At 40.6% G+C, this 26,551-nt stretch overlaps 1 protein-coding gene across 1 annotated transcript in view; it reads left to right on the top strand.

Annotated features, from left to right (window-relative positions):
- Nucleotides 1–26,551, top strand: part of grid2 (glutamate receptor, ionotropic, delta 2) — a gene marked incomplete at both ends in the record, with an annotated part of 509,482 nt that overhangs the window by 333,758 nt on the left and 149,173 nt on the right. Inside the window, 4 exons of the mRNA XM_083979111.1 lie at nt 2,074–2,127; nt 10,117–10,290; nt 17,379–17,540; nt 26,071–26,190. Coding sequence (XP_083835237.1) covers nt 2,074–2,127; nt 10,117–10,290; nt 17,379–17,540; nt 26,071–26,190 — 510 coding nt within the window. The remainder of the gene's footprint in view (nt 1–2,073; nt 2,128–10,116; nt 10,291–17,378; nt 17,541–26,070; nt 26,191–26,551) is intronic.

Genomic DNA, 26,551 nt, shown 5'->3' with positions numbered 1-26,551 from the left:
ACAGCAGGAGTTGTTTGAATACAAAGCAAAGTAGAACAAGGGAGAGGTGCTGACGGAAAATAAAAATTAAGACAAATAATGTATTTTGCATTCTCTTTCCTGCCTCACCCCATGTCTGTGTTGCAACCATGTTTCCTGTAGACAGAGTATTTTATGGCAGCTGTCAGTGTTATAATGATGAAGTTTTATGGACACTCTGTGGCAGATTAAACCACTATTAGCCATGCTCCGTCACCCTCTCCAGCTGTTGCCTTTTGTTTACGGCTAAAAAGTGTTTTATGACGCACAGTGCTATAGTCACCTAGACAATTATGGCTAATGATTTACGAGTGGCACCGTATTTTTACACCAGGAGTGGAGGGTGGGGAGGGTGTTGGGGTAGAGCGAGGGGGGAAGGAGAGGATCGGGTGGAGTTACAGTCAGAAGTGAGCAATTAAAGGAGAGCAGAGATGACGGGATGAGAGGTGAAGCAGGGGCAATGACAAGAGAACAAAACGAGATGGGTCGGGTGGGATTGTGAGAAAACAGAAGAGGAACGAGGTGAGAGGCAGAAAGTGTTTCTGACAGAAGAAAGTCAAAAACAAGTTAACAAGACTGAAGACTGAACACTCCCGTTTCAAAAGTAAATAATACAGATGGAGTGGTGTGCCGTGAAAGGGTTTTGTAAAGAGAGATGTGGGTAAATGAATAAAGACGTTGTAGAAGTGATAGACAAAACAGAAAGAGAATGGATAAGAAATGACAGCGCATTCTGGTTTGAGAGTAACAAAGGCAACCAGAGAGTAAAACGAAACACATCTTTTTCTTTTTTGCTGCACTATTTCTACTTTGTGTAGAATATTAATGATGCTGTGTAGTTTTGCATACATACGCGTCTATGTGTACATTTCTTTTTAAGCAATGAATATCTTTGTCTAAATGGTGCTCTACTAACTTAATGCGATGTAGCTTGCGTCCAGTTTTTTTCCCTGCCTATTTATGTGGGGAAAAAAGCCAAGCTAAAAGAAAATAAAACTTAGTCACTTTCCGAGGATTTGAGGGAGGGATCTTGCTGTAAGTAGTTCAAGAAGTAGCTGCTCTCCTCGCGTGTGCATCACTTTTACATTTATGCTGGGTGTCGAAAAACAAGGGCACACAAGGAGACGTAAAGGTTGAGAAGATGAACCTAACACAAATTAAGTGATGTCAACACCATGCTTGTGACAGAAAATAATTGAGAAGAGGTGTTAGACAGTGACAGAGTTCACTGATAACAGGAGGAAAGGGCCACTTGAACAAGTACATAGAGAAAGCTAAAAGAAAGTGACTGCTGCTATAAAATGGATGACATTATAACAAATGTGTGGTGGGTACAAATGTATTGTGGGTGTGTCGGGAGTTCCAAATGTTTTTGCCCTGCATGTGTGTGTCACCCAGGCAGCACTGTTTCAAAGTGTCCTTGCTGCAGTGTTTAACAATTGTGTAGTTACTGGTTAAGAGTTGACACATATAAATATTTAAGTTGCGCCATTAACAATTCATGGGGAAAGGTTTTCTTTTCCCCCTGTGCTGAAACTCACTATTTTATGTGTGTACGAGACAGGCAGGGGCAAAGAGAGTTGACTTCTCCTCAATAGTTTGTCTATGTGTAAATTAGTGCGAAAAGTGCTCATGTTGAAATGTAAGGGTGTGATTGTGTGGGTGTTTGTGGGTATTTTGTCACATGCAAACATTTCTGCATGTGTTTGATAAGATTTTTGGCAGATACCTTCAGCACCTTTTGATACAAGTTTTCTCAACTCACTTATGCTGAGTTTCACACTGGGTTTCAGCCTTGCACATTTACATAATGTTCTTTTCCATAATATTCACACTCCCGACACCATAAATCACATTACCCAAGAAATGCATTTCAAATGTGACAATAAGGAAGTTCTTTCTCTTTAAAAAACATTTGAAAAAAAAAATGCTGCTTATTTCTTAACTCCTGGCCCATCTCTAGATCTGTCAGATATACAGTGTTTTTACTTGCCTATTTCTGCTAGGACATTTTCTTTTCTCAATTCCAAATGTGACTGTGTGTTTGTGTTGCAGGTGGTGGAGACCAACCTGGTGGCCTTCGACTGTCACTGGATCCTGATAAATGAGGTGAGTGCCACAGAAATGATTTATGGATAGTGTACTGGGTGTTCCTTCAGTTCACCTTATTGTTTCAATTATCCTGGGAATATTTATGGTTTTAGACCTAGAGCCCTCCTAATCTCAGATAGGAGGGCTCTCTCAGTGTCCTGGGTCTTTTGAAGGAGAGAGGTGCGCACATTGACTGCTTTTGTTTCACATCAGTTCATCCAATAGCACAACTTGATGAGCAAGGGCAATTTAGTTTATTTTAGCGAGCACCCAGCGGCTCACCACTTATTTATGATAGAGCCACTATATACAAACAATAAATTTTAAGAGATGACAAAGGAGACCTTGAAAGATTCCCCTTAAATGAGCATATAGTATATACCAAAATCAGTATCACAACTGGATTATTAGGAGCTTTTTAGGGTTTCAAGAGCAGACAAGCAGTGAGTGTGTCTCGGAGTGTACACTTTTGTCCTGTGAGCTTTCTCCCCTCTGTGTTCACATTTGCTGATCAGTTTGACTATCGGTCCTGAGAGAAACACGATTAAATTTTAATGCTCTTGTCTGTACTTTCACATTAACTTTGAGTAGAATAACATCTTTGATCTTGCTTCATGAGAAGTGCCTTTTACAAAACCAGCAGGATCAGCTACATTTGTGCATGCGTGTGTGTGTGTCTGTGTGTGTGTGTTTTGGATGTATACGTACCCGGAGAGCTGATGTGTCTTGGTAGCTTCAGGCATTACAATGAAGAAGCAAAGCACAGCAGGGGGGTCCAAACTGTCACACACTCCTCCACACAAAAGCAGGTACACAAACACATCCATTTTATTGGGGGAGGAACAAAAAACATTGACTGTAGGAACAATGGAAAACCTAATTTGGTGCAAAACAAATAAATGAACTTTAATATCCCATCTCTCTCTTTCTCTCACTCCATTTTTAAGTCATAGCCTTTGTCTATAACAATGCTACCAAATGCCATGGGCCTCAGCTGGCCTATTGCTTGCTCAGTTATGCAAAGAAAGTATTTCTGTTTGACAAAATTGTTAGTATGCATGATATCCAGTAAGGCTACAGGGACAGCAACAATCATTTTTTCTGATGTTCGTTTTGAGAATGTCAGTCCTGTTATATGAAGGTATAGATTTTTTCTTATTTGATATGGATGAGAGGCTCCAGCAACGTTGTCATAATCCCCCAAAGTGCCTCAGACAACCTCTCACTGTTGTTTTTACATTTCTGCAAATACAAAGAATGAGGGAAAAGAATGAGCCTTGTCCCAGCACTTCAAAGAAGATGGTCACATTTTTACATTTTAGCAGAGGTAGAAATTTGGATAGACACCACTTTGTCCCTGACTTCATATGGGAATTGTCATACTACATAGATGTGTATCACCCTAATTGAAATAGATGTTATTTTCACAGCGTTGATAACTTTATACTTATACACTGACAGACCATCTTTGTACACTTTCGCTGGCAGATGGCAATGTCAAGCAGCCTACTGAGCAGTCTATCATTACCCGACAGCCTCGTAGGCTAAAGTCACATCTAGCTCTCGAATACACTGTCTTCGTATTTGTAGCATCCCATCAGGCATCTGGTATCGTCTAACACTCTCCAGGCTTCCTGGCAGCGACCTGATCTTTGCTTAGCTTCCTGAGAGGCTTAACATGTCAGTCTGTGGCCTGCATGCATGTCTAGCAGCATGTAGCCTGTTACACTTTGTACCTGCTGCCTTTGAGAAATCAATGGTGAAGTGTTCTCTGGCAGGCCCGCATGCTCCCTCAGTTATTAATGTTTTAGCAATAGCAGAATGTCACTCAGTACGTTTACATGCAGAGCTTAATCGAGCTATGCTCAAAATTCGATTTTGGCGTCAAGTCGGACTTCTGTCCTTGTCTCAATATACATGCAACTGAAAAAACCGAATAACTGACGGGGTCCGCCCCCTCATGCGGCGTCACCCGTCATTTCAGCAGGTTAATACGCCCCCCTGTCCTGTTGACTTTTCTGTCACCTCGTAAAAAACTGAATATAAACAACTTAGTAAGCTTAATAATAAATTCTCAACTGCAGTTCCCGACCAGACGCGCCAGTCTGGGCTGGATGCGCCCTGAGAATAGGATACGGGCTTCCTTTTTTCATCTCTCTCCCTCCCTTTTTATTTTAATAAAACACTCTTGCTGGTCGCGCTGTGTGAAATGCATTGAATCGGCGCTGATGTTGGGTTTTTTTCTTTACTTTGCCGGGTTTGGGCGGCTTCTCTGCTCCACTTGGTGCCGTCTCTACGGTTGTGGAGCATGCGCACATGCATTGTCCAGTTATACTCCGACTAAGGTGTTTACATGACGGAGAAAATCAAATTCCAATCGCATTATCTGGGTGTCTTAATCGGAGTTCTCCAACTCCGATTTCAGTCAGACTAAGGTGTTTACATGCACTTCAGTTGTCCAGTTATAGTCGGATTAAGGCAATAATTCGGTTTTTTCAAGTGTCATGTAAACGTACTGACTGATGTACTGTTATGATAGTTATAGCCAAGATTTTACAAAGAATATAGTATATGAAGTGCTGCTGGTACAACTTAACCCATTGACAAATTAGAAATGTATGGCACATGTGGTATTATTAGTTTTATTGTAAAAGAATGTAGATTTCAGCCTTGCATTGACTTAGAGCCTCGGCTACAGAATATCACTCGTAGTTACTCACTGTTCCTGGCATTTGACCACTCAAGGAGCAAAAGTCTCTCAACTGACAGTAGAGCCTTGTCGTGTTAATATTAAAAGTCTCGTTAATATTGTTAAGTCAAATCAATTAGTATATTGTCCTTACACTTACAGTCTCAGCGTTCTGACACATACAGTACACTACTTCAGCCCTTTTGCGCTTAAGGCTTGACAACTCATGTTTTTGGCATAATGTCCTCGGGCTCTGTCTCACGTTCTCTCGCTTCTCACAGAAATCTCATGCCACAGTTTGCAGTGTCATTTAAAAAATATCAAAGCTCAGTGGAGCAAAATGAGTCGGATGGGAGGAGATCAGGTTGGGTCACAGGAGAACAGACGGGATACTTTTTCTCGTGTCTCTCGTCTCGTGCCGTATGTACACATGCTATGGCACTCTCTGAAAGTTCAGATATTGTTCCTCCATCCATATTTCATGGCACAACATATAGTTGCGTTAACTGCTGTGTAAATCGCTGAATTGAGCAGTAGGTTGTATGTGTGATAGCTGCATCAGCTGCACATGCAGACATGCAAATGAACACTGCTGATAAGATAGCCGGCCTTTGATATACAGCCAAGCTGCTTTGACCCTAATGTTTACAAGCAGGATTGTAGATTATTCTGAGGGAACAGACTGGTCCAATCTAAATCCTATGGGTAATGATTAGGAGAGGGGGAAAGGAAGATAAAGGACAAAAAATAGCAAAGTGTAGAAAGGAGAGAGGAGAGAGGTGGTGGCAAAGACTGGGATTCCTTCTCTATTTTGCCATCTTCTTCTCTCTTGCTCTTAACTGTACTATAAATCATGAATGGCTCCAAATAATTTAAAGAAAAGCTTTGCACATAACTTTTAAATGATATGATGTCCTAATTCTGCTTATCAAGGCTGAAATTTAGTCACACATTGTGCCGATGTAGACACAATATTCCTACGATGGGCTGTGTGAAGCTATCTAGCAGACTGTTTAAAATGGATGAGCGGCTACAATATTTTGTCATACGTAATGTCTTCTAGTACTGGTTCTTTGGAGAATGAATATTCCTATGTGTGAAAGTGCTCTCCCTCCCTGTGGTTTATTATGGATGAGGGGGCACTGTATGGTTGTCATAACTCTGCTTTATCTACAGCCAGCAGTCAGACAGCCACACTGAAGAGGAGTTCACAGTTCATAATTGATCATCCTTCCTCTCCCTATCTCCTTCGTTCTGCTCAGGATGAGAGGGTGACGTTGTTGAGGGAAAAAAAAAAAGGAGCACTCATGGCTACTCATTTTCTCTGTCTATCAGCCTTAAGTTTGGGGGATAACTTCACTATTGACCTTAGTCATTCTGATTTTCCTCATGATCTTTTACCTGATGTCTTGCTATCTTTCTTTATCTTCCTTTTTGCTATTTTCTCCTTTTTTCATCATTATTTTTCTCTCCACCCATTCCTTCATTTTAGTCCCTCAAGGGCACACGTGCATGGTAATGAGATGAGAAGAGATTAGGCTTTTCTGTCATTTTGGCTTGTAAGTTAACTGCATGATATCCTATGAAAGCCATGTAACTGGAATTTGGGGGATTTTCATGCTGTGACAAGCCTGTCAAAAAAAAACATATCTATACAACAGTGCTGCAACAGAAAATACATTTTATATCTGTAATTGTGACCGGATTATATTTTTTTATTAACATAATGAGGATATGTTGTTAATATGCTCATTTTTTCCATTTCAAGTACATAGTGTACAGTATAATATGTTTGTTTTTCATCAGAATATATTTTTTGCAGCACAATATACAACTGTAATGGCTGCAGCTTTCTTTAACTTTTTTATGGTATTGTTTAGGAACTAAACATTCTTCTTGGAAACATTGAAAACTGTTTGATTTTAGGCTGCAATCTTGGCTAAGTTAAAGAACAGTCTTATTTACCGCTACAGAAGTGCTTGCAGAGGGAGAACAAGTTAACAGTTGTGCACACTCTGTGCACAGCTGGAGGTTGCCCAGTAGGACGACAGCTATCTAAGACAAGTGTTGTTGCTAAGCGGCTCCCCTGGAGCTGTTGCATATATTGTGTCTTATTCAAGGCAAGAGTGACACTTCTTCCATCTGGTTTCATGGATTTTAAGGGTACCAAAATATATCACACTGATGAATGACCTGTGACAAAACATATTTCTCTACCCCTCTGAAGCTGAGGCAGTTTTCCATTCTTTGTAAGTGACTTTTCTTCATGGCCTTTTAAAGGACTTTGATAAATGTCCTTAAACATTGCAAAAAAAACACAAAAATGCGAAGGTAACATAGTCAAAGCTAGAGGAGTAAATTGGGTGTTGTTACAGAAAATTGCCCAAAGTGGACAGGGAAGAGAAGGCAAATGTAATCAGCTGTGATTTTGTTTGGATTTGTTTTGTTTCTCCAAACGTTTAACTTTTGAATGAGCGCAAGAGAAGGATTTGGACTTCTCATAGACAGAGGGATGAACGGGGAGGAGCTGAGAGGTTGGGCAGAGGGGAGGAGGGGCAGAAAGGAGTCGAACAATAAATAGGAAAGCAGTTTTTTTCCCCAACGCATCTACAGATAAGAAGAGAGAATGGGGGATTTGGTGTCTCTAGGGGTGAAATGGGAAGAGAGGGAGGGATTGAGAAGAGGAAGAGTGGAGGATAAAGTATAGGGGTCATGGAAAACGTGCCAAGAAGAGTTGGGGATGATATATGTGTTTTTGCTTTTGACTCTCATCTTCAAATAAAACACTAAAGACAAGGATTTAGTGCTCTTGGGGAAAGGAGGGAAGAAGAGAGAGGTGATGGGTTGAGGTTGATGGTGAGGCCCGCAGAACCAAAACCTGAAGCCTAGGGAGTAAACAACTCATGATTCACGCCAGAGCTGAGTTACTGGGTGCTCCAGGGGTTACTGACCCAAGGCTTCTGAATGCAGGTGGGGGACACTCTACTGTCTGCAGGACTGAATGGTTTTGTAGTTTATTGTTCAGCTTGATGAAGAACTTTGATTAATTAGACTGGATTAATATTGCAACCTTTTTTCAAGTACTTAATGATTTAATAGGTGTTTGAAAACTAGGTGGATATAATGCTAGAAGGGAGTGATGATACGTTTTTCTCAAGCCTTAATAAGGCAATTGGTAGTAATACTTTCAAATAAAATGACTTGGTTTATTTTTTACTCATCAAAATGACCTAAAAGGAGCTTTTAGTTAAGAGGGTATGGTCTGTTTTTATTTTAATACACTGTTTGAAGAAGGCCAGGAAAATTTGACAGTAAGTGCTCTGAATTTACGGGAGAAATGAAACTTAAGAAAAGTGATATGATAACATGAGGTGAATGTCAACGCTGCACGAGTACCTTGTCCCTCCTGAGACCCCTGTGTGGTGGTATGCTCTGTGAGAGCATGTGTGATTTAATGCGTTGCTTCATGTGTGTGTGTATGAGTCACATTCATTTAGTCTCAGCTGTTAAAAGGGTAACAGCTTTTAAAGCACGCCACCACTGAAAGTCATACTGGGTGAAGTCTGTCCCCAGAGAGACAAATGCCTGCTGAAAGGACAAATCTCAAAATGATCCTTTCTTTTTAAGTTTCAGTATGTGTGTGTTTGTATGTCTGTGCAGTGGTGCATCTATATTTGTTTGAGTCTGATCCTTTGAGTGGGGCACTCTGGATAATTCTTGCCTGCCGATGTGTCTTTGCATGCCCTTGACTGCCCACTGTGAATCTTAATTCTCTTTTGGCCCACAGATCTGCCTTTTTTAAAGCAATTTTCAGCATTTTTTCTCTGTCGTGCATCTTCTTTGTTGGCTTTGTAATTCAGTCTCCTTCAGGGTTTTTGTGTCGGCAGCTGTTTGGGATTTTTGCCACGTTTTAGCCCCAAAAGCCAGATTAGATAGATTCTTTACTGTTTTGTAGATACTTTGGGCACAAGACATTCATGCAAGGTGAAACCTGTTAAGTTTTAATTCAGCTTCAGGGTATGAATACCTCTTTGTTTAAAAAAAAGAAAAAAATCTTTTATTAATTGTTTAAATTGATCGTAGATCCAGAAATCTCAATTTACGCACTTTATTTTAGAAAATTGTATTAGATTTGACAAAACTAAACTGAGCTAAAATGTGTAGAAATATGATCTAATGATGGTCAGTGTCCATCATTTCAAACTCAGTATGCATCATTGAAAGAGCATCAAATTGATTTCAGATATAAATGCCTATTGTGCATAGAGTTAGGGCCATATACAAGCCTGATGCAGATGAGTACACATGGAACTCGCTGCCTCTAATCACCATTGATCACGTCCCATGAGGACACACAGGTCTTAATGAACGTTAATTACATTCATATAAAATCCATTGGGATTAGTCAATGAAGCGGGGGTACCTATATTATTACCCTTCTCTAATATGAAGTGTGTGTGATGGCTTGTTTATGTGTGTGTGTGCATGGTCTCTAGGCAGAGTCCCATCCATCCTGTCAGGCAGGCTGCAATGTGCAAATTAAACGGAATCACAAGGGTCTTTTTGCACGATCAAAAGGCTTAAAAACAATCTCAAGGAAACATATGTGCACGTACACAGATTTACACTCACGCGCATGTGCACACAAGACACACTCGAGCACACAACGCTGCCGACAGCCGCTGCACACACAGACAAAGAAAGCAGAGGCTGTCTCAGTTGGTGGCAGTGTTACCTCCACCAGGGACGATAAACGTCAGCTCTCATCTCGTCACCACATGACCCTCTGCACTTGCAGAGGATGGATGGAGATCCACGGATGGAGAGAGGGAGAGGGAGATTGTGTCCTAGGGCTAAAATTAGCAATGATTCCTCCCCCAAGGTTTTGCAAGGACATGCAGAGTATGTGTAAACACGCATGTATGTACACACAACAAGAACACACAAACACGCACGCACTGACACATGCACGTACACATTTTTTTAGCCTTCTCTCTCCCTCTTTTCTGTTCACATGTACCTTTTTTACATCAGAACTGTTTTTGGAGATCATATAGGTGGTTTTTCATTGCTGACTGTGGTGATAATGGGAAACGCAGCGCTTTATTTTTATGGACAAACGCCTAACTACGTTTTTAGTTAATTATTTACTGTGGTGGCTGTGTTTTTCTTGTCAAAAATATTTTTCAACATTTTTCTACATCACAGACCTGCTAATGCTGTTTTTTCTCATGTTATTTATCTCCACCCACTCTGTTCATCATTCCTCCACATATCCCTACCACCCTCCTCCTCCTCCTCCCCTTTCCACCTCTCAGGAGATCTCAGACTACGACTTGCAGGAGTTGGTTATGAAATCGATCGGTCGGCTGACGTTGGTGCGCCAGACGTTCCCCATGCCCCAAAACACAACTCAGCGCTGTGTCAAACACAACCACCGGATTAACACTTCCCTCTGTGACCCTAAAAACCCTAAGGCTCAGCAGCTAGAGGTGAGTTGGTTTGGTGATTTATTCAGAAGGCAGCTCAGTGATTTTCAGTAAATTCAATAATGGTGCTAGTTTGATGTTCAAAACAGGTCGAAGAGTTGCATTGAAAGTAACTGATTAGTTGTCAGCCACAAACAGTTGTCTGTGTATTAACATGTTAGGAAGAAGTAAGAACATAATAGTAGACTATGGGAGAACGAAGGCTGTAAAAACTGAGCAAGGTAAGTAGTAGTTAGGTAAAATGCACTTAAGGAGCAGTAATCCATTAATTAGTTCAGTGTCAGAGTTGCAATGGTCGCAAATCGTTCCTGAAACAGGAAAAATCAACAAACTCTGTCTTTTAGTCTCTCTATCTGAGATCCATGGGTCATTCAGTTGAGTGTAGATCTTCCTTTACTGGAGTACGTTCACAGGAAAAAGCAGCTCAGCTGTCATTGAAAAGCTTCAGCCAATAACATCAGTGATGGCTAACTACACAAAGCTTCTGTGGGGAATTGTTGTTGTCCTGCTCTCCGACACTTTGTCCCCCCCTGCAGGTTAATTAACCAGAGTGATGAAGAAGAAGCAGATAAACTCAGTCAGAATCATGACTACCAAAGAGCAAGACATCATGAAATTAGGTTCAGTCCTTTCTTGAATGTGAAGCACAGGTCCAGTGAGAATACTGTAGTCAGCGATGTCATTATTGGGCAACTTTGCTCCAATAAGAAAGAGTTCCACAGCACAGTGCTTTCAAGTGTAAATTACGTACGGGACAAAGGCTTTTGAGTGCAGCAACCCATATTGATTTATTTCACCCAGAATTAATTTCTAATAAATATCCTGAATTGTAGACATGTTTGATTGTTCTTAAATGGAGCCCAGTATCATCATGCATTTTGAGAAGTGCCATGGATCATATTCACAGTGCATGCACATGCTCTCAAATTTACTTAGGATTTTTTTTAACACTGCTCTTCTGGGTTTTATCCCAAACATTTTCAAAACTAAAAGTCCCAAACTACGTAAGTGCTCCATTTCTGTCTCTTAAAACACCTCTCAGTGTTTGAGTTTGACATTTCAACATTTCTCTCGTTCCAAAAACCTCCCATTACACCTAGCTGGCTGATTTGACATTGTCACAGCAGGTGCCTGTGAGGGTTTTTACTTGAAACATTAATCATTTGGGAAAGGCAGGCTCACACATTTTATATGTGTTTATCTTAGAGCACACAATTCATCTTCTCGTATGATCATGGAAAACACAGTGACGGCAAATTTTTTTTCTTCCTGCTTTCACATTTCCTTATCTTTACTTTGTGTGTGTTTTTTTTAAATGCGTCCCCCAGGGTGGCAATATGTATACAATTATTATCCCTTTTTGTGTGTATGTGAATCATCAAGCTGCCATCAAATAGAGCGGAGACGAGGGAACACACTCTTATTTATGTGTCAAGACAAAAATATGAAATTGAATTAATGTGCTGTTGATTTATGTGGATGCACAAGACCCTGGGGGAACACATTTGATGAAAGTTGGAAATACATTGAAAACAGAAATGTGGTATTAATGTTTACGTGGATATCGGCCTTTCAAGTTCTAAGACAGTCACATTTTAGACTTTCACCCACTGTAATCCGTGTGTGGACATTAGAGTACTGGATATGGCCTTTTACATTTCATGTTTGTGTGACTTTTAATTAAAGTCGAATCAAAATCAAAATACCTAAAAGGTTAAAAATAAGTAAAATTCATAAAAATGTTTTCTTTAAATTATTTAAAAGGTTGATTAAAATTTAGGATTGGGTTGCACCTTACTAGAGAGTATGTGAAATGCAGCCCCTTTGTAATGCAAACACATCGTTAACTCCTGGAGGCCCTGAAGCACTGAATAATATACGTAAATAAGGCTTACCTTGTGTGGCCCTAATTTGATTCAAGTGCTTCTCAAGTGTGAAAAGCTATTATCAAGAATCATGCCCTTCTAACATATTCATTATATTTGTGGGTAAAGTCCAGTCATATGTGTTCATTCTACTGTGTAGGGCATTGTGTGTGTGTGTGTGTGTGTGTCTGTCTGTCTGTCTGTCTGTCTGTCTGTCTGTGTGTGGGGGCTGTTACTTATTTTAGTCAAGGACACTGTGTTTTTGTGAATCTGACAAAGACAGTGAGTATAAACTTGCGCATGAACAGGTGAAACACACTTTTCTCATGTTCATTTTGACATCCTGTTTTTGTGTGTGTGTGGATGAATTGGCGAGAGATAGGAAACAAGGGATGGGAAAGAAAGACAGAGAGAGCACATCAGCTCAGCGGTCAGAGAGTGGCCCAGAAGCCCAATTTCACACTGCACTGAAGCACATCAACTCAGGCTGACCACACAAACGCGCGCACACACTTGCACATAATGCTTGCTTGGAGTGCAAAACCCACCGATCATTCAAGCTCCCCATGGAGCTGTAGTAGTTTCACTTTAATTTTCAGAGAAAAAGCAATAGGCACAGAGACGGAGAGAAAGAATGATAGTCAGACAAAGACAGCAAGTGAAAGAATGAGACAAAACTGTGAAAGTCAAGATGGTTTACGAGTAAGTGAGAGAAAAAGTTAGATGTAAAATAAACTTGACACTACATTTTTTTTCTGTCTTTCTCTGTTGCCCTGTCTGTCAGAAACTCTTTGACAAGTCACAAGGAGCATAGTATATGTTATCTTGTTATCATCATCAATAATATCATTTGTTAAGCAATGGAAAAAACACATTTCCATTTGGCTCCCTTGCAAATTCAAATGATGCATTAGGAGGAGAATGATAAACCACACAAGCAAAACACTGCTGAAACATTACTGTAGAGAGTCCTGCACATGTTCTAAATGCACCCAGTGGCCCAGCAGTAAATTCAGCTGTCTACCTCCTATTTAAAACTTTGCTATTTAAAGTTGAGTTACAGCTTAGTCCCTAGGATCCACACCCATTACAGTCACTTTTTATGTTTTGCATTTTGAGTCTATGATGATTTGGGAGCAATTTGCAGTATCTTGAGTCAAGTGATTACATGTTGTGATGTATTACAGTTTTTCTAATAATTCTGTTTACATGGATTTATTAAATCACTCTCCCCTAACCACTAGATAGAAATTTGTTATTTGCTTTGTAAATAGTGAAAATCTCCATCTGAGCTTAAAGAGAAACATGGTGAGAAAAAAAAGACCAGCACAATTTTACATGCCAAAGACTGAAATGAACTCTGGCTGTAAGCTAATTAAGACTACAAGAACAAGATGTTTGTGTGTCTGTGTTACTCTTGTTTCTCTACTCTGCTCTTCTTTTTCTTAATGAGAATGCTTTTCATAGAGCAGGCATGCTTAATATGTCACTTTTCATTGTTGACCACATATCATGTGCTGGATCATCTGAAGAATGTCACACACATATAGGTAGTAGGTGAATCCACTTGACATGGTGTGGCCTTCCTTGTCTTTGATCCACTTCCAGTGATCAGAAACTGTTGACCCCAGTGAACATAATTTCCTGAAATGCAACCGGGTCATGTGATGTCTCCCAGATTTACAGCAGGCAGAAAATCATCTGAATAACCTTTTAACAAGTGACTATAGACTATTTTCCCACTTAAGTTAAAGTACTGTATTAAGTGTAATGGTGTGATAATTGGTGCTTGGTGCTGCAAAAGCATGCCATTTAAGCATTACAGTGGCACTATTTTTATACACTGAAATGTTTTCTTAACATTTAACTGTTTAAAGGGACAACGAGGAGTTTCTATTCGGTTATAAAAAAGTCTCACGTTAATGTGGATGAATCTCCGCTACCCACACTTGTTAATGGGCCCATTTTCGATAAATATATCGTTCTGTTTCTATCGTTATTTTGTTATTATTAGTGGTGGCGGAGATGCTGGTCGAGCCGACCAGCGTTTTTTACTTTCGGTTTCTTTTTTTTTTTAGATTTATATTTTTTTATTTTCCAACATTCTCATTCATAATCATAACAAAACAAGTGACAAACATCATTCACGCACACAAAGATAATCATAAAAAGAAAAACAACCCACCCCCCCCACCCCAGTCCCTCCCTCCCTCCCACCCGCCCGCCCAGAGGAGCCGTCCCACTAACACATTGGTCGCATACGCCTCTACCTACATAAATACCACATGGCATGAGGCATATAAATAGAGAAAGAAAGAAAAAGAAGAAGACAAGAAAAGAGAGAGAAAATAAAAGGAGAAGCATTTCTATGTAGTAATAAAAAAATATATATATATAAATGTATAGACACACATCCATGCAAAAAATAAATAATGGTGATAAAGTTAAAATAAAATAAACAAACTCCATACAAAAAATAACTTATGATAATAAAATAAAATAAAGGTGGCAAGCAAATTGATGAAAATAAATAGGTAGATACATAATCAAAAAATATACAACAAAGTAATAATGCTAAATTCATTTTGTGTCATTCATGTACTCCAGATATTTCCCCCATTTCAAAAGGTACAGTTCCATTTCATCTTGTATCCTGTGTGTCATTTTTTCGTATGCTGCTATTTTTCCCAGTTCTACCATCCATTCCTGGAAGCATGCCATTTAAGCATTACAGTGGCACTATTTTTATACACTGAAATGTTTTCTTAACATTTAACTGTTTAAAGGGACAACGAGGAGTTTCTATTCGGTTATAAAAAAGTCTCACGTTAATGTGGATGAATCTCCGCTACCCACACTTGTTAATGGGCCCATTTTCGATAAATATATCGTTCTGTTTCTATCGTTATTTTGTTATTATTAGTGGTGGCGGAGATGCTGGTCGAGCCGACCAGCGTTTTTTACTTTCGGTTTCGCAACGAATCATGAGAATAACGCAGCTGAATCGCCGTTTATGGTCGGAACTACGACGGTATGTGAACCTCTTTGAACCTCTGACTTTAATTATTGATGAATGAAAACATGAGTCCGTCTTGCGCCGGTCAAAAGAATTTTACGGTGCGCGCGGAGGCTCATAAATGTAGTGTGAAAACGCTTCGCTTTTCCAAAACTCCTCGTTGTCCCTTTAATGCAGCCATCTTGGGTTTTTTGATCACAGGTTTTGTATGTCCTGTGGTAAGTGAGTAAATTATAGTTTTAAGTTTGTTGTTCATTTTCATAGCAGAGATACGGAATGGCCTTTGTTATTGACTGGTGTTATCATTTCTATACTACATACATATATAATACATTTACACAGTGTTCTCTCTCTCTCTCTCTCTCTCTCTCTCTCTCTCTCTGTGTGTGTGTATGTCCGTATCTGTAAGTGTCGGCCCTACTTCCTTTTGATATATATGAAAGGGTTGTTAGTGAGCTAATGGGTTTTGGTTCTATGACATCATTGTGTTTGTATGTGTGTTAATGTGAGTGGGTATACATCATCTGCATGGATATTCATGTGTGTGCATTGAATCACAGTCAATCTGTTTATTATATTCCAATTTACATGGACACAAGAGGCTTGGATCGATCAGAGACTGAATAAACTCCTCTCCTTCTCTCACTCTGTTCTGTGGTGCCAAAGTGCTATCAATACATTTTAATTAATGCCATCCTTAAAGCTTTTCTCCTGTGTAATTGTGTGCATGTAGATATAGATATCAGCTTCAGAAAACATAGCATATGACTGCACAGAGAGCAGAACAGACGAATCGAATCTAAACAGTCAGTACTTATGATATTGTAGTATTTTAGTTTGGGCATTTAACTTATCACATTTCAGAATGGCAAATGGGGCTATTTAACTTATTTCTAATGTTTGCTGGTGTTTATTAGTCCATTCTTTCCGTGCTTAATTATAAAAAAAAAACAAGCAGCTCTGAAACAGAAGCACTAAATAGTATGGAAGACCTCTTAGGCCTCTTAACTCATTGAGTGCCATTGACGTCTATGGACGTCAATCAAAATCCAACGCTTGAGTGCCATTGACGTTCATAGACGTCAAATGCAGTTTTCTGCGGCTGGTAAATGGGGACGCTCTCGCGCACACTCTGAGTAATTTTGGGGCTTCTGGGATGTGTAGAACGAAGAAGACTGTAGATCAGAGCAAGAAGTGAAGAGGAAGGAGAAGACGAGTGCGATCGGTACAGAGATAAGAAAGTCGGAAAAAGTTTCTATTTCTAGAGAAAACGACGGGCAGAGCCTGGAACAAGTGTAACGTGGAGCTGGAGGAAAGCTTAGCCACGGATGCTATTAGCATAGCTCCAGCATAAAGTGATCAGAGGAGGCAGGAAAGGTAAACTCATCTAGATGATCAGCACCAAAATGCCGAAGCGAAAGCGGAGGCGGATCGCGGAGTCAGTGACCGACGTGACGACGAACCGAGAGATCAGCGCGGTGAGTCGCTGCCGCGGCCGCGTCCAGCACAGAGGCTGAAGACGCCATGACGTCTCCCTCCCTACTTCAGAGACGAGGGGAAGCAGCAGGAGGAGAAGTAGGAGAGGAGGGGGGAGGAGAGGGAGGGGAGGGGAGGGGGGCGTAGGAGAGGCTGAGGGGGCAGCAACCGCTCGTACTTGTTGTATTTTAGTTGTTGTTTTGTTTGTTTGTTTGTTTTTTGTTTTTTTTTTGGGGGGGGGGGTCAATGAAAAAACATGTGAAATGAAACTTTCAGATGTCTTACATGTTTTTGAAGCCAAAATTAAAACGGATAAATCACTATTTTTCTTGAGAGACTCTCTTTCACAAAATGGTCTTTTTGGTGCAACCAGGCTCTATTCAACTTAAGATATATCAAGAATGGAACAAGGTACAAACAAATGGTTTTTTCCAAATAGAGAGTCTCCTCTTTCCTTTGAGCTGTTTGGTGTTTTCAGAGTCATAGTACAAAATATTCTCTGGGTCTTGACATATTACTCAAAATGCCCCAGAACGCTGGCACATGGCACTGACCATTTTATAAAAGGGCTGGCACTCAATAGCATTATTTCTTTGTGGTAAGTTCTATCACATAATGTGAGAAAACACCTCCAGGGCTGTCTTTGACAAAGTTAAATATCTGCACTTATCCTGTTACCGTCTCATTTTTTCCCTTTCTCTCTGTCTGCCTTTCTGCCACTTCTCTCTCTGTAGATCACCAACCGCTACATCTATGATTCTGTGCTGCTACTGGCCAATACCTTTCACAGAAAACTGGAGGATAGGAAGTGGCACAGCATGGCCAGTCTGAGCTGCATCAGGAAGAACTCCAAACCATGGCAAGGAGGCAAGAGCATGCTGGATACTGTCAAAAAGGTATGAACAATCGGTTACTTTCTTTTTTGTCTAGTCTAAAAGCAAGCTATATACAGTTATGTTCATAATAATAGCAGTGTGTTTAAAAAGGTGAGTAAACCTCAAAATTCTTCAAATAAATTGTATTTTAAGGAACACAACTGCATTGGGGACACTGCACATTCTATTTCAAACCAAGAAAATTGGAAAAAGTAATTTAATTTGAAAATATTTTACAGAAAGTCAAGAAATATAATGTTCAAAAAAATAGCAGTGTTGACATCTTTTTTTACACGCTTGCTGGTGTGTTTGGGGTCATTTCCTCTTCAGTATACGGCAACATGACTACTTCCAGTATTCGGGTGTACTCAAACTGATCCATGATCCCTGGTATGTGATAAATAGGACCAATACCATAGTACGAGAAACATCCCCATATCATGATGCTTGCACCACCATGCTTCACCGTCTTCACTGTGTACTGTGGCTTGAATTCAGTGTTTGCAGGACGTCTGACAAACTGTCTGTGGCCCTTAGACCCAAAAAGAACAATCTTACTCTCATCAGTCCACAAAATATTACGCCATTTCTTTTTAGGCCAGTCAATGTTGGCAAATTGTAACCGCTTCATTACATGTATTTTTTTTAACAATGGGACTTTGCGGGGGCTTCTTGGTGGTAGCTTGGCTTCACATAGACCAGTGATCATCAACTGGCGGCCCGCGGGCCGAATCCGGCCCGCCGAACCTTCCAATCCGGCCCGCGACTGAGTTCTGATAGTTAAAAAGTAGCTATTATATTTCTCCGTCTCTGTTGGTGTGCGCCTGTAAGTCAATGCGCTGGGACACGGAGACAAGCAGACACGCTCAAAGAAAGTGTTAGTGTGTGCCTGTAAGTCAATGCGCTGTGATTAGGAAATGGTACCCAAAGCCCCGTGCATGAAAGTTTAGGGAGCTGGACTGCAGGGTTTTCCCTGCCTGTCTGCAGAGGTGAGCTGCCTGGGTGATTTTGGCCGCCGCCTTGGTTAAACTGGGTGTGCACGGGCCGTTCAGATGTAGCGTCTTTTGCGCACTCAAACCCATTCAGTGTAGATGCGCGTCATGCACGCTCACAACCCAAAAACGATGCGGTAGCGGCGCGTGTTTGATGCCACGCGGTTGTTTTTTGTGCACGTCCTGTGGCGCACGGACCTGCTTCTCCCTCCGGTGTTGTGTCCCGGTTCCCCCTCGGCCTGTGTCTCTCCTACTGTTTCCCACTGAGCTCTGCCCGTGTGTGGAAAAACGTCGCCTCCGAGATGTAGAATGTGTATTATAGAAGAGAAAAAACTACTCACTACTCAGGACTACTGACTTGTATCATCAGAACCGATTGTCAGCCTCCTTTCATATTTAGGCTGAAAATCACAGGGCAAGTCAGCAGTGTAAAGCTCCAGCATGTCGGAGTATCTGAAAGTCCAGCTGTCAAGATTTTTCATTTTATATCATACCAAACACCAAAGATATGTATAAATGAAAATTATGAGCTTACAGGTAAAATAGAATATAAACAAATAAATTAGGCCTATTAGGCAAAAAGGTGAATTTAATTTCAATCTCTGCCTATTTGAATGTCCGGCCCCCAAGGTGTCTGTTGAGAAAAATTCTGGCCCTTCAACAAATATAGTTGATGACCCCTGACATAGACGTTGTCTGATTGTTACAGTACTCACAGGCAATCTTAGATCTTCTTTGATACTCCTGGAGCTGATCAATGGCTGAGCCTTTGCCATTTTGGTTATTCTCCGATCCCTTCGAATAGTCGTTTTTCTTTTTCTTCTTCGCCTTTCTGGTTTTGGCTGCCATTTTAAAGCGTTTGATATCATTTTAGCTGAACAGCCTATCATTTTCTGCACTTCTTTATAGGTTTTCCCCTCTTTTATTAATTTCTTAATCAAAGAATGCTCTTCTTCTTAACAGTGTCTTGAACAACCCATTTTACTCTGTTTTTCAAGGACAAATGCACAGCCAGCATATGCAGCATCAGTTGCCTTGATCCTTGAATAAGGGCCACCTGTTTAACACCTATTTTTTTCACATAATCAATGACCTCAATAATTGAACCTGGCACTGCTATTTTTTTGAACACGCCCCTTTCAGTAAATGATTCAGTTTCACAGAATCAGCAGCATGCACGTCATGCCTGTTGGGTCTGTTGGTTTTCTATACCTTTACTAAACCTTCTAGAAAAAGTTGGAAAAAAAAAAATTGAAATTCTAACAAAATCAGTGATGTCGGACTGCTATTATTTTGAACACAACTGTATATGTAAGCATGCATACTTGACTGCTCACATAGAGTATACACAAGCATTCTGAAGGGAAAATGAACTCATTCTGTTACTGTACAAAACATCCTAAAAAAGCTAAGCCTGCATGTTGAACAGATAGACATTTGTTATCATGACGTTCCTTGTGCCGTCTTTCAAGGCACCATGAAATAAAAAAATGAATCTTACATGCTGTAATCCTGTATCCCCATGTATTTGTTCATTAATGCATTGATATTTGCCAAATTAATGTGAAAAAGTTATTATGAGTATCTGTACATCAAAATCTATGCGTTTTCTCTTCCTGTAAAACAATTTCAAATATTTGAGGGCTGATCCCTCTCTCGAGGGCCTTCCTACGTTTGTCTCCAATTAGCTTTATGCACAGCTGTGCATAAAGCCTATTAAAATTGTTTCTCGAATTTTTATAACTCTCCCTCAAAATATAAACCATGCCCATTACCGTCACATCTTCCATGTTGTGACAGTTATGTCATTTAGAACATGGCGGTGCGGCCGGAGCTCGCAGCGACCTCTCCTAGGAGTATTGCAGTGTGTACGGGTGACTGTGCTTATGTGAGTAATTTAAACTCTGTGGAAAGTGGAGTAAAGTGTGCAAGAATACGACAAGTGTATGACTGACAGTGCTTATTGAACATCTGTAGCGAAAAACGGAGCTACAAAGCACTGCAGCCGGACGTGCTCCACAGGCTAGATGAGCTTAGCCTGCTACCTGGCCCGGTGAGGAGGCATCGGAGGCGGTGTGAGGACGCGGAAGCGGGGCAAAGTGGAGGGGTACGTGCCAGGCTAACGACTAATCCTAGCAAACCGGCAGTTCCAACGGTCCTGCTGGCCAATGTCCACTACTCGCTAGACAGCAAGATGGACTACATCAGGCTGGGGAGAACATCCCAACGCAGCATGAGGGACTGTTGTGTCCGCTGCTGTTGACGCTGCACAGAGCCGATAGAGACGCTATGCTAACCACTGTGTGTAGAGTCAGTGGTCTAGCAGTTTATACCAACAACTTGTGGTGCCTGGATACCGAGGTGGTTTCTACGGTCTGCATACCTGACATAGAGGCACTAACAGTGAGATGTTTCCCCTTCTACCTACCACGGGAGCTATCGCCGATCATCATCGTTGCTGTGTATGTACCACCAAGTGCTAACGTGAGAGAGGCTATGGAGGAGCTACTCGACGTCATCAGGGCACAGCAGATAGCTAATCCAGATGCCTTCTACATCGCAGCAGGCGACTATAACCAGACAAGTCTTAAACCTTTTCTGCCAAAATTTCAACACAATATCAACACAGACCCCACCCTGCCTGGTGTTCTCAATTGCTTCTTTGCACGGTTTGAGGCAGGCAACATCACTCAGCCAGGGAGATTCTCCCCTCCATCTTGTGGACAGACCATACAGCTGTTTACAGCTGGAGTAGAAAAGGTCCTCGCCAGCGTCAACCTGCGTTGCCAAGGCTTGATAATATCCCTGGGAGGGTCCTGAAACTCTGTGCTGTGAAATTAAAGGTCCTAACAAACATCTTTAACACCTCTCTCAGCGAAGCGGTGGTACCTCAAAAAAGCCACCATCATCCCCACACCAAAGAACCATAACCCAGCCAGCCTTAATGACTACCGCCCTGTGGCCCTCACACCGGTGCTGATGAAATGCTTCGAGTGGCTCGTCATGCAGCACATAAAATCCTGCCTCCCTGCCAACCTGGATCCCCTACAGTTTGCCTGTAAGGCAAACCGTTCCACGGAGGATGCCATCACCACCCCACTCCATTCTGTCGAATCTGGAGGGCATCTGTATAATTTGCACGTTTTGTTATTTTTATCAAAACGATTAGTGCAACAAACAGCACAATAAGACATGATTGTGGCTCTTGTTGCTCTCTTTCTGCAGGCGACATGCGCAGTAGAACGTCAGTGACGTAGACTGATAATCCATCTATAAATAGATTATTATTATAAGACCTTTTCTCATACAGATTACCACCTCCTTGACATTTGTAAATATCGCTGGGGGCGGCACAAAATAAGCTGGAGGCGGCCGCCACGCAATTTTGAACGCAGGAAAAACCCTGATTACATGAATCAACAGCTATGCAACTTACTAATTTAAATGTTAAATTTGTACAAACTGTGCCATGGTCCTCTCTTGCCCCAAGCTGAATGGTCAGGGTAAAAGCGTTACACTCAACTCACCTACAATACCTGCTACTGTGAGAGTGGTTCATCTCTGTCATTACCGTGATTACTGTCATCAGTTATAACATGCAATCACTTTAACCATAATCACTGCAAGCTTCCCATGGCTCTGCATGGTCTACAAAGAGTAATCGGACCAGAGTACTCTGTTCAGCTAGCAAACTTGCAAGTCTGATCTGTATAAGAGGCCAAATCTGATTTGCACTCTATGCCCCACAGTGAAATCCTTCCCATTCTCTGATTTAACTTTGAAAGTTTGTTGATATCTCAGTTACCCAGTCAGAGGCATCTAATCTCAATTTGTGGACCGTCCATCTGTTTCATCAGCCTCCTGCGTCACTCTACCGCTGTGTGATGCTTCTAGGTGTGTGCATGCCAGTTTGAAAATAGCTTGCAAAAGCGTGAAAAGAAAGAGTTACTCTAAAAAGTATTCTGGATATATCTGCCAAATATCAAGTCTTGAGCTGAGGAGTTGAGGCTTCATTATCGCTGTTGAACGCAAAAGCATATGCCCATCCCCTTACCCAACGACAACATACAATTTCAGATTTCGTCCTATTTATAGATGTGTCTCTTGTGTATCTCTTAACAGTAGGAAATTGCATTTTTTGCACTTCATTTAGGGAGCATGTATTTCCATTTCAAGACATTGTGCTCATTACATGGAATTGTGGAGACCAAGCACTATTGTTCCTTGGCTGAGACACTAGTTGAAACAGCAAGATGCAATCACTGATAAATTCATTTATTCATTTCAATCTCTCTCTTAGTGTAACTAAAATCCCCTCCAGGGATGAAGAGTGACACAGAGGAGGCTCTAAATAAAACCACCATTTTTGTATTGTTCACATCCCTTGAAAATTCAATCTTGTTCATTATTTCACGAAAAAGTTTTCCAAGTTCCCATCTGCTCTCAGTAGACTTTATGACCCAAGTGCTCCCAAATTCAAAATATTCCATACCTTTCAAAGAACACATGCGTCAATCAGCAAGTTTTCCTCAGTACCTCAACAGTTGACTTTTGGGAGATAGATGTTTTCATCCTGCAGCTGTGATTTTATGAATCTCTGCATTTCACCTTGTGTTTAGACTGGGGTTTGGCAACACTTTCATCACTGTTAAATCCAATTGGATCAATGCCCTCTGTTTTGATATCAATAAAAAAAACTACTCCAGGGATGGCAGTTTGACTGAATGATGAAGCCAAGTGAAATGCTAATTTAGGATTAGTGTCAGACAATAATAAATGCAACGCAATGGCTTTCATATCTATCTCTGCATTTCACCTTGAGATCAGACTGGGGTTTGGCAACACTTTCATCAGCCAGCCCCGGCTGTTAAACCAACCCTGATGGCTGTCTCAACAGAGCTGTGTTAAAGAGCCCTAAGCAGTAATAGAGTTGAGTTCAACAGCCTGGCATCAGTTCCATTTTCCAGTGTATCAGCAGTGTGCTTTACTTACTGTGGGTGCCTGTGTGTTTAATCAGCGTTTTGGTATGTGGGGCCATTATGGTAATGATAAATACTAATTTGTAGCTGTTAATGAGGAGCTCTGTTGATGTTGTTTGGTCTTCACTGACAAATTCAGAGTGAGGGGATAAAATGCAACAGGTGAAAGTGCACAGTGCACTGATCTTCAGAGTTTGAAGTGTGCACTGTGCACTTTGATCTGTTGGTAGACTACATATCACAACCTTCTCATTTGGCAGTCAAAGTGATTCAAGCAGTTAGGTTTAGGATTCATTAAAGGGACAGTATGTACAGCAACTTATTTGGCTTTTTATTAGCAAAAATCAAACATTGCTTTCATAAATACGTATTTACCGAGGTCTATAATCCCAATCGCATACAAATGAAAGCTGTCTCGTAGCTCAGAATGAGTAGTTTACAAATACATATGTGGCCAGTGAGTAGAGTGTGTGTGTTGTCTTGTGCACGGAGGATGATCTATGTAGTTGTTTTTTTCTGTCGTTATAAAACACACACAGTACTACAGCTGAGCAGCATTAGCAGCTAGATCTTACAATGTTGAACTGTTCTAATTCAAGGAGCTGCAGCTGAACCGACTGGAGAGCACAGCGACACACGTCCTTTTTTTATTTTATTTTATTTTTTAGCAGTGCCGTTGTTACAGGTGATGTATACTGCATCTATGTCCGAGTACATTTGTCCTGTGATCTTCCTTCATGTTACCGCACTGCGTAACTGGCACATACTGTAAGTCCTCCTGTGTAACTTTTTTGCTGTGAAATATGAGTGGAAGTCTGCACGTGTGTTAAAAAAATAACGTGATTGTCCTCGGCGGCCACCGTCACTTTGCCGACGGGAGGGGTGAGCGAGTGAGCGCTGCAATCTAGAATCTGAACGGTGATGTCACGGTTAATTCCCAATATTATACATACTGAGAAGTGAAAATGACTCTAATGCAGCCTTACATTCTCAGCCAGGCGCAGAAGTCAAGCTTAATTTGACCAAATTCATTATAGCTGTTAATATAAAACATGGTATTATTTACTTTATTATAGCTGTTAATGTAAAACATGGTATTATTTACTTTCTTCTTCTCTTGAAGAATCTGCGACATCATGTACTTGGTAAAATGTCATTTTTGAGATCCTGGTTAATGTTGAGGTTTCGATAAGGCTGTCTACAATGAGTGGAAGCCAGTGCAAGGCCCTAACAATGACAGCTGTGTATATGAGTGTGTGTATGGCCATCACATGGGAATAAAATAATTGAATTTGGTAACGATATACTGGTGTGTCAATTTAGATTAATTAACCAGATCGCATATTAACATAGTTTAGGAGCCATATCAAATAGTTTATAAGGTCCATCTAGCTAAACTAATAAAACAGGCTTGCAATAAGTCCCACTTCCACGATGGTGATAATGTACAGTTTTAATTACATTGTTTTAAAAGAGGTGTTGGTTCATTCATTCATTCATTCATTCATTCATTCATTCATTCATTCATTCATTCATTTTGGGGGATGCAGTGTCTTATTGAATTATATTGTGTTATACTGACAGGTGACTATTTCTTTGCCCATAGCATTTATATATCAATGAGGACAAACACAAATTTGTTGAATATTTGAGCTAAAATGAAAGATATGCCACTATTGTATAAAGCAGCTATGAAGCTCATTAGTTTCTTACTACTACTTAAATGATTACCATGTGTTTCAAGAACATAACATCTGTTCATTTGTACTTTCCTTGCTACTGTTAGTTGCTTGCTAATTTGGTGTTTAGCTTGCACACACACACACAGACACACATGGTGAATCATATTAGGAAGGATAACACCTCTGCTCCCCTGAAACAGCTGTAGTGTCACTTTTACTGACAAGTTACACTGCTGGGAGGCAGGGCAAAGGTTGGGACTGACACTGTGTGTGTGTGGCCATTCTCATGACTTCAACTACAGTATGTATTCACTTTCTGAAACACCCTGCTGCAAAAATCCACGATGGCCCTCAAAAGAGTATTATTTCATCAGCCTGCACACATTTCTCTCATATTCCCCAATGGCGTCTTGGATACAGAAAACTGCAAACATGTATGTGTGTAGACTATGTGTACAGATAGAGAATCACGTATACTACAGTGCACTGCAGGGGTATTCAGTTAAAATTCAATGGGGTCTAGTAACTAAGATTTCTTCCAAGTAAAAAGGTCCATATCTAATAAGTGTCTTGTAGCCTACCCCATGTCCATTCAATAAAACCAACAACAAACATTTTCATATTTATTGTCAATTTTCAACACGGGAAACTTTTAACATAGTCCAACTCAGGACTGAGGTCTGCCATTTGGTGATGCCTGCTCTAGCATATGACAACAGACACATAGATGTATATATAGATATATAGATGGTTAATTTCTCATTTTCACTGTGATCCGTTATTGTATCTTATCTTAAGATTGATAAAAGCATGATACTCATGTTTTACACGGAGTATTGATCATGTGGTTATTATAGTCAAAATTTGATGATGAAAACATTTCTTTTTGTCCTTGCAGTTTGGAGTGAGTGGCCTCACCAGCTTCCTGGAGTTCACTGACAACGGCACTAACCCCAACATCTTCTTTGAAATCCTGGGAACTAATTATGGAGAAGATAGGGGGAGAGGAGTCAGTAGGGTAAGTAGTTAGAACAGAACCACTATGCGGTGTGCTACTGTGGGTGGAGAGGGAATAATTTCTCTAACACACAGAGTGGATTTACATAATTCCTGGATTTACCGAGGAATTTCAGTGCACCTGCTCTCTACATTATTTTCATCTCATATTTATTCAGGTATTTCCCTCCTTGTCGCTGTTACCACTGTGTAGGAAAGGTCATACCCTGCTCCTTTTCTCAGTGTAGGCTACTTCCTCCTACTACTTTTTTTCTTTTTCAAATCCTGTATTATTGTGACGAAACAAATCGCAGTTAAAATGATTGCACAGTTTTTGTTTTATCTATTTCCTTTCACCCTCTTCTCCTTTGTTTGACTATGTC

Source organism: Trachurus trachurus (assembly GCF_905171665.1).
Source record: "Trachurus trachurus genome assembly, chromosome: 9".
Taxonomy (NCBI): domain Eukaryota; kingdom Metazoa; phylum Chordata; class Actinopteri; order Carangiformes; family Carangidae; genus Trachurus; species Trachurus trachurus.
The sequence above is the reverse complement of the archived record's forward strand: the minus strand, read 5'-3'. Positions and strand labels throughout refer to the sequence as shown.